Source organism: Diachasma alloeum, unplaced genomic scaffold, assembly GCF_001412515.2.
Source record: "Diachasma alloeum isolate Michigan unplaced genomic scaffold, Dall2.0 Dall_scaffold_00213, whole genome shotgun sequence".
NCBI lineage: Eukaryota > Metazoa > Arthropoda > Insecta > Hymenoptera > Braconidae > Diachasma > Diachasma alloeum.
This window is the reverse complement of record NW_021680378.1, coordinates 2,210,984-2,219,624: the sequence shown is the minus strand read 5'-3', so window position 1 is coordinate 2,219,624 and position 8,641 is coordinate 2,210,984. Positions and strand designations below refer to the sequence as shown.

The 8,641-nt window shown below is 36.0% G+C and overlaps 1 protein-coding gene across 1 annotated transcript in view; it reads left to right on the top strand.

Annotated features, from left to right (window-relative positions):
• Nucleotides 1-1,195: 1,195 nt before the first annotated feature.
• LOC107037110 (translocation protein SEC62) overlaps nucleotides 1,196-8,641 on the top strand; it is a 9,739-nt gene continuing 2,293 nt past the window's right edge. Inside the window, exons 1-3 of the mRNA XM_015255479.2 lie at nucleotides 1,196-1,410; nucleotides 2,766-3,596; nucleotides 5,046-5,143. Coding sequence (XP_015110965.1) covers nucleotides 1,375-1,410; nucleotides 2,766-3,596; nucleotides 5,046-5,143 — 965 coding nt within the window. The 5' untranslated portion in view covers nucleotides 1,196-1,374. The remainder of the gene's footprint in view (nucleotides 1,411-2,765; nucleotides 3,597-5,045; nucleotides 5,144-8,641) is intronic.

Here is an 8,641-nt window from a genome sequence, read left to right as displayed (position 1 = left end):
ACGACGAGCCCAAAGACGTTCTCCGTCGCTAGCTTGTATTATATTATATTAATTTATTTTATTGTTTTCTTTCCAATTTTTCTTTGCGGTTAGATTAAATTAAATTTATTGGATTCTATTCCCATTGTAGTATACCAATTGTGGGAATAGTTTTTCTCATTTTCAAATGAAGAGATATTTATGTTAAATAATATGAGTATAATATAATAATTCCTCTCAATGAAATCAAATCATGAAAATGAAATTTTTTTTTCCTGATCTGATTTCATTGAGAGGAAATGAGAAAAATGCAGGGAGAGATGATTAGCAAGAAAATAAAAGAAAACTATTTTTTTTAACGAAAAAATATCAATATGTTCCCTTTCTATGATCTAATTTCAATGGAAGAAAGTAAAAAAAGAACAGAGGTACGTTTTCAGTAAGAACATAAAAATTTCGACTTTTCAATGTGTCCGGAAAGTTTTAAAATTGATATATTTTTTCAAATAATGAAAGATCAATTCAATCTCTATTCTCACATTTTGATAAAATACATAAATAATACATAAAAAATATAATAGCGCTTTTCTTGAACTGTTCTTTTTCAAACTTATCTGAATGTGTTTCTTCAAAACTACTTTTTTTGTTTATAATTTTTACATGTTTCTTGAAACCTGGATTAACCTCTAAAACAATTGAACCCTAACAGGCAAGGGGAGGTGAGGGGTTAGAGGTTAATCCTGGTTTCAAGAAACATGTAAAAATCTAAAACAAAAAAAATAGTTTTGAAGAAACATACTCAAATAAGTTTGAGAAAAAGCGGTTCAAGAAAAGCGCTATAAAAAAATAGCAAAGAAAAAAAATCGGAGATGAAAAATTTTATCGGGTTAATATAATGTAATTTCAACCCGTCATTAACAGTAAATGAAAAGTCAAGTGTCCATTTTACCCCAACCTCCCCTGCGATTTCTTCACGTGTAAACCATTCACAATCAAAATTGGAAAATCTAAAAATCGCTCAGAAACACGCCTTCCATGCGGAAGCAAAAAAGCCGCTTTGCCGATTTGTTTACTGAAAACATTTTCTTGAATCCCTCAAATAACGAAAGTTTAGAAAAATTTGAGATTAACAAACATTTACGTGAGAGTCACGTGGGCAAGTGCGTCAAACACACATTGCCCTCTCCCCACCCCGCTCTTCGCGGAACGAGGCAAATGGAAGGGGAAAGGAAGATTCCTTTTCATAACCCCACTTTTTCCTTATCCCAAAAGTCTCTTTACATGAACAACTGTTGTGTTGACCGTGAAAATACTTGTACGTCTGCATCAGTAAGTGTGTGTGGCAGTGTAAACCAGTCGCCAACAGCTGCCTGGCATATTTCATAAATTTACAATATGGCAGAGCGGAGGAGAAATAAAAAGCGCAAAGATGTGAGTTGACAATGTTAATCTGATTGAATATAGTGTTCATAATTTTGGCAATTGATGGATGAGTGGTGATGCGACACGACGATTATTGGTTATTGCTCGGTTTGTTGGGAGTCATGGCAGGGGGATGAACACGTTGGCAGATGATTTTCTGCTGAACTGCCACGGATACAGGATCTGTGACGTCAGGTTCCTTCGTTTCGAGGAAATTATTTGATTGATTTTGGTGATCGATATTTTGGAGGAAATGTTTGGATGTGCTATTGCTATGGTGAGAATGGGCCGTCGAATGGGAAAACATAACGGAGTATTTTAGGAGGTCGAGGAGTGGACGAAATGTTTTTGGGATTTTTCATGATAGAATGGCACGATTTGGATAGATTACATCTTATTTTGAAGCTTGAGGAATTACCTTGACAATGAGTTGAGATTTTTTTGATTTCACTCTGCCAATTTCGAGTTATCAACAGTCAAAGAGAGTTGATTTGGTTCATTTGGTTTCTGATGTTGTTTTTTCATTTGGGGTGCGTTTTTTGGGGATATCTCGGAATCTGTAGGAGGTGGCGGAATTTTTGTTAAGACCTTTTTTGGAGAGCGGAATTAGAGCTACAAAAATGGTATTTACAAAAATGTTGATATCTGTCGTAGATTTGAAGATATTCATGAAAATCACTGAAGCGGATTTTCATTCTTTTTGGGTTGATGAAAGATATAAAAAATTGAGTTTGTAATTCCTCAATGTCTCCGGAAGAAATGATCCGAATCGAAAAAATGCAGTCTCATTTCGAACCTTGAAAAATATCTTGAAAATGAAATAAGATTTTTTTTATTTCACTCAGTCAATCTCGAGTAATCTCCAATCAGGCACTTGAATGATATTTGCTAATTTAATCTAAATTGAAAATCCGAACGAATGCTTTTCATTTCCCCTCAATATCTCCCGAACAAACGATCTGATTCAGATAATTTGGGCTCATTGTAACCCTCTCAAAAAATCCTTCAAAACGCCACCAAACTCATTAATTTCTACGCAACCAATCTCGTGTTAGCTACAACTAAACAAATTAATTCACTGGGGAAAGGGTGAAAAACGTTTCAACTCGACTCAGCTCTTAGCTGAGTTTTCAAGGAATATCTCCGAATCCACGGGAGATAACGAAATTTTCGTGAAGACCTTTTTCCTGGAGCCATTTCAGGCCAACAAAAAAGTTTATAACAAAAATTTCACCATCTCCCTTAGATTTCGAGATATTCATTAAAAATTGGGCTGTTCTCCAAATCCCATTCTCTCAAAAGCCTGAAACTTCAAGCGATTAACAAATAAAATCCTCTCGCCCTCCACCCACTCTCATTTCCAGGAAGCTCCAGGGGGCAAGCAACCGGTGGACAAGCCCAGCAAAGAGGAGTACTCAGTGGCCAAGTGGATCCGCGAGAACGTTCCCTCCAAGAAAACAAAATTCGTCAGCCACAACGTAGAGTACTTCACGGGTTCCCGTGCTGTTAACGCCCTCCTGGACAAATCCCCCTGGAACAAAACGATATTCGAGACGAGGGAGCAGGTGGTGGACTTCCTGGACGTGATGTTGAGACACAAGTTCTTCCACAGAGCCAAGAAGATAGCTCTGACTGAGGAGGAGCTCAACAAGCGTCGAGCCATCAAGAAGAAGGGAAAAGAGTGTTGTGTCAAGGAGAAGGGCAAGGAGTGCTGCGTCAAGGAGAAGGAGAAGGATAAAGACAAGGAGAAGGAGAAGGAAAAGGAAAGAGCCAAGGAAAAGGAGAAGGAGAGCCCAGAGGACAAAGAAGAAGACAATAAAGAGAAGGAGCCGAAGAAAGGAGCAAAAGTTCGTCTTGAAATGCACATGGATCAGTATTTCGTAGACTGCAATGACGCTTATGTCTGGATCTACGAGCCCATTCCCGTTTACTACTGGTTCTTCGGGACCCTGGTGGTCCTGGGTGCAATCGCAGTGTGTCTCTTCCCCCTGTGGCCCGCCACTATTCGCAATGGGGTTTACTATCTCAGTGTCGCGGCCGCTGGATTTTTTGTATTTATTCTAGCACTAGCTCTGTTGAGAGTCATTATCTTCTGCTTCCTGTGGGTGCTGACCCTTGGGAGACATCACTTCTGGCTGCTGCCGAATCTCGCCGAGGATGTGGGCTTCTTTGCGTCCTTCTGGCCGCTCTATCAGGTGGGCTTTTGCGGGCCTTGATGAGGGATGGGCGATGTTTTAAAAAACATCGATTATTGAAGAATTGATTTTTTGCAAAAACATCGATGTTGCGAACCGATTTTTCGGGAAAAGATCGATTATTTAAAAAATCTGTTTTTCTCATTACACAGGAGAAAAAAACATTTTTTTAATAATTTTTTATCTTATCGTTTTTATTAAAAAATATATATTCAAAAACTACAACCCGAGGAACTTATGTTTTAATGATAAGTACTGCTAGAGAGTTAAATTTTGAATCTCGAAACGGGGTTTTTGATTAATTGAAGAAAATATATTGAATATTTTCCGTTAGGTACAATAATGATTAAAAATTTTAATTTAAAAAAAATTGAAAAATTTAAAGGCTCGGGTGTACTATCTTTCGAAAGTTATCTCGATGTTTTTTTTTCATCTTTTGTCATCTGAAATTGTCAATTAAGTACCACATCATGCAGAAGTTGTGAAAAATTATGAATGAATAATCAAAAAAAAAGTAGAAAAAATTCTTAGTTTTTCAAAGAGCATTTTTAATTTATATTCAGAATAAGTTGAATAACAAGAAATTTAAAAATGTATCTGATTTACGGTGACAAATGACGGCCTGTCACCCGATATCATGCAGGAGGAAGACTGATTTCGTAAATATTTTCTCACACTGCACAGAGACATTTATTACGGAAAAAAGCTCTTTGAAAAAAATTGTAATATTTTAGAGAATTTCTTAATCACATTTTTATCATATAAAAATGGCAGATGACTACATACCACTGTTTTTAAAATTGAGATACCTAGCTGTCACTTCCCATGAGGTGTTAGTGTTTTGTCATCCACCATAGAAAATGACAGCTAATAGATAATTTGCCACAGCGAATCAGGTATTTGTAATTTCCACTTTTTTCAACAAATTCTGAATCCGAATTAAAAACGTTCTTTGAAAAAGTTCAGAATTTTTTCTATTTTTTTTTCATCATTGTATCATAATTTTTGGGAATTTCTACGTGATGTACCACTCAATTGACAATTTTGGATTACGAAAGATAAAAAAAACAAGATAACATTCCAACGTTAGTACACCCGGGCCTTAATCCAAAAAAAAATAGACGACGGAACTTGTTCACTTATCACTTATAACATACATACTGTAGAACATAATGACTTCTGATTGCGGATAAATTATTATTTTGTTTATTCAAAATCAATCAACATTATTCTTCGACAAAAAAATGAAAAATTTTGTTAGCTTGGTCAAAAACATCGATGTTTGGAAAAAAAACCGAAAATCGATTAATCGGCCGTTCAAAGCATCGAATGAAAAACGTCGATGTTTGGGCATGAAAAATCGATATTCTCGATTAATCGACAAACATCGTCCATCCCTAGGCTTAATGAGGCTGCTTGAGGCTCATGCTGGGTCCCTTTTTGTTTCAGTATGAGTACTGCGGGCCGGGGAGCGATAAGAAGAATAAAAAGAAGAAGAGGAGGAAAGAGAAGGATTCTGATGGCGAGGAGGGCAATGCTAATCAAGGGTAATTGACGTTTTTGTCGTTGTTTGCGTGATTCATCAAGGGTTTTTATTTGATATTTTTAAGATTATACTTTCAGATCATGTATGAGCATTGAAAAAGCAAATGCAAAAAGTTTTTTCACGTAGGGAACTTGCGTGAAGGTCAATTCTTTCTAATTCCCTTATTCACACATTCCTCGTATAATATATGGATAGCTGAAGAGCGAAAACTATGGAGGAATATTGCCTACACTGAGAGAAAAACAAACGTTGTAAAACAAGTCTTGTTTGGGCCAACAAAATCGCTTGAAAATTGCCAAAAAAGAATTTGTTTGGTTCGAATTTGAAAGTCTCAAACATGAATAATTGTTCTGCTTTCGACAGCAACGAAATATTTGGTTCAAGAGGCGGGTAATTTACATCAGACGGTGCCTTTTCAGGATGAAAATATCTCATATAGAGGAAAATTTATCAACTAATATTTTATCCCTAAGTTACAAGATTGCTATGATATCATTATTATTGTTTCATTTGAGGGTTCATTTCTTGTCTGTGATTATTAGACAATCGAAATGAAAAACTAATATCCCTTGTTCCGCACAAAACGAAGATTTTTCGGGAGCAAAATACGTATGGGAGTGTCGAATAACGAAGGAGTAGTGCTAGAAATGACATTTCTTGCGTGCACAGAGAATGCAATTTTTTTTGAACTACTAAATCTATTTTTGCGACAAAAATTTTTCATTCCGGCGCACTCTGCATGTTTGGCAGAAAAAAATCCTTTTTTGTCATTCCGGCCGTGAGGCAGAGATTCACGGACGCGGAGCGGAGCGGAGGAGGCAGAGATTCACGGCCATCATAACAAAAAATACTGTTCGTCATACCGCCAAAAAAAACTTTTCTAGCTCATATGATTGCAAACTCATATTCGCCAGAAAAGTTTTTTTCGGCCTAGTGACGAAATATACTATTTTGATAATTTTCAAAAAACTTTTCTTGGCACAAGTAATACTTGTGTCAGAACTTTGCCGTTTTTCTCTCAGTCTAGATGTTTTATGATGATTCATTGAAAATCGGTCGTTTTCGAGGCCAAATTTTTGGTCATGACGTCACGAAGACGCTCAGGTAACGCTTCATTGGTCGAAAAACAAGAGAGTGGGGAGTTGTCGTCCTCCATTGGCCGAGGCGCACCTCAAGATTGGGTTAGGTCGGCTCGAGTCATTCTGTGATTGGTCCAGCGCTCGACTGTCGGTATGATGTCACTAGCGATTACAAAGCGTTTGAAATCTTCAACTTTTAACAATTAATTATCAATTAATGAGCAATATCTCAAACGTTTATGAATGAAAAATAAATTATTCAGGTCCCAAACTTGAGATTAGAAAATTGATAAAAATTCATGCTAGTTCCCTATTGCCCTTTATTTTTATTTTTGGAGTCTTTCCGTCGGTGAATTATCAATTTGAAAAGAAATCCCATAAGAGTCTGTGTACAATAAAAAATTCATTCGTTTAATTTCGTAAAAGCGACTGCAACTAATTTTTATTAATCATCAGAAATGTTGGTTTCACATGTTCCCCATCAGTCTAAAAAAATAACAGAAGAACTTGTACTTTCAAAAAATGGATAAACATCCTGAAAAATGCAATAATTTAAAATACAATTCAAAATTTGCATAATTTATTCCCTTCAAATCTTTATCGAGGCAAATATAAAATCACCAAAACATGGAACTCCACCAATCAGTTCACATTAACTCCAGAAAAAAACAAGCAGGGGTTCCAGCCTTTTTGGCCGAAGCCATCTGACCGTTACTTTATGTGTTATAACTCTTTTTCTTTTTTTCATTTCTACCAATTCCATTGGTAGTAAGCTTCCGAATAGGATAGAAGGCATCGAAACAAATATTAAAAAAAAAAATTGAAATCGGTTGCGTAGTTTTAAGCTATTGTACATAAAAGGTTTTCAGAGAAAGTCGAATATCTCGGAAACTACCCATGCGATTGAGCTTATTTCTCTCAATAGGAAGGATTGTTATCACGAGAGGAAGATTCTGTCCAAATTTCAAGTTGATATCTCAGTTTTTGCACAAGCTAGAGAGATTACAAGCATTTTTATGAAAAAACAGAAAAATGGAAATATCTCGAAAACTTTGTATGAACGGGTATACATGTTTTGATTGATTCGGATAGAAGGCATCGAAACAAATATTTTGAAAAAAAAAATTGAAATCGGTTGACTAGCTTCGAAGATATTAGCGAAAAACGATTTAAAAACGAATAGCTTTTTCTCAAAAACTATTTGATCAATCGGGCTGAACTTTTGCACAGAGTTAGTCCTTGTTAAGGTCTATAACCTGACAAAATTTCAAATTTTATGGAATAAGTTTAGCCAATTAATTACTCAATTTTCCAAAAATTGACCACCGGAAAGGTGGCGATGGACATTGACACCGACAGACATGGTCGTCAAACTTCGTATTTTTACGTTTCAGACCATTCTACATAATTTCCAATCAAAATTAGAGAATGTGAAAACAACACGATTACAATGCTTCCATTCGGAAGCAAAAATGAAAAGATAGAATAACATCGTCGCTCTAAAGGTAAAGGGGCGTAAGTGCCAGGAAACAGTGTTTCCAAAGTGAAAGAGGCGTATGTCCCAAATTGATGGTTTTTATGCTTTTCATACAATTTCTGAACAAAAACCTATCAACGAAAATATCTCTAATAAACAGGCGTAATGACCAGATTTTAATGGGACAGGAGCGTATCTCCACACTTACGCCTCTTTCATTTTAATCAATAAATCACACTTACGCTCCTTTAGTGTTATGTATGAGGCACTTTCCATGACGTATTCATTTTTTAGTTAAAATGAGGGGCGTATGTCCCCCTTACGCCTCTCTCCTATTATAAAAGCAATTCTCTTCATAAATTACTCCGAGCTCTTCATCCTGGAAGATATTCACAAAATAGTAGTCAATTCTACCTTGAATCTGTTCTTTTTCTCTACTCCTTCGGAGCGTGCCCAGAAAAGGTCTCGGGTTGCAACGTCTAATTTTCGATGTTGTTCGAGATTCTTTTTTTAAATGAACAAAGGGTTGAAATGGGTAAAATTTGATTTCTATGATGTGTACATTCACGAGAAGACGGGAATCCAGTGGACAATGGAGTAATCATAATACATTTCGAGACTTTCCAATGAAAGGGAAAAATACTTATTTTTCTCAGTATCATTTGAATTTCTGCTATGTACGGGAGTTACGCCTCTTTGTGATTATGATTTTTTAGGATGGATAAAAAATTGGATGAATGACTAAAAACAAAGGGGCGTAAGTGCTCGACTTACGCCCCTTTATTATTCATTTTCCTTCACGTAAATTAGAATATTATCAGTAAGGATAACAGTAAAGGGGCGTAAGTACCGGACATACGCCTTCTTAGTGTTTACTGATTGGACTTACGTCCACTTGGCGTAAAAAAAATTGACGAAAAACCTAAGATATAGACAGAAAACT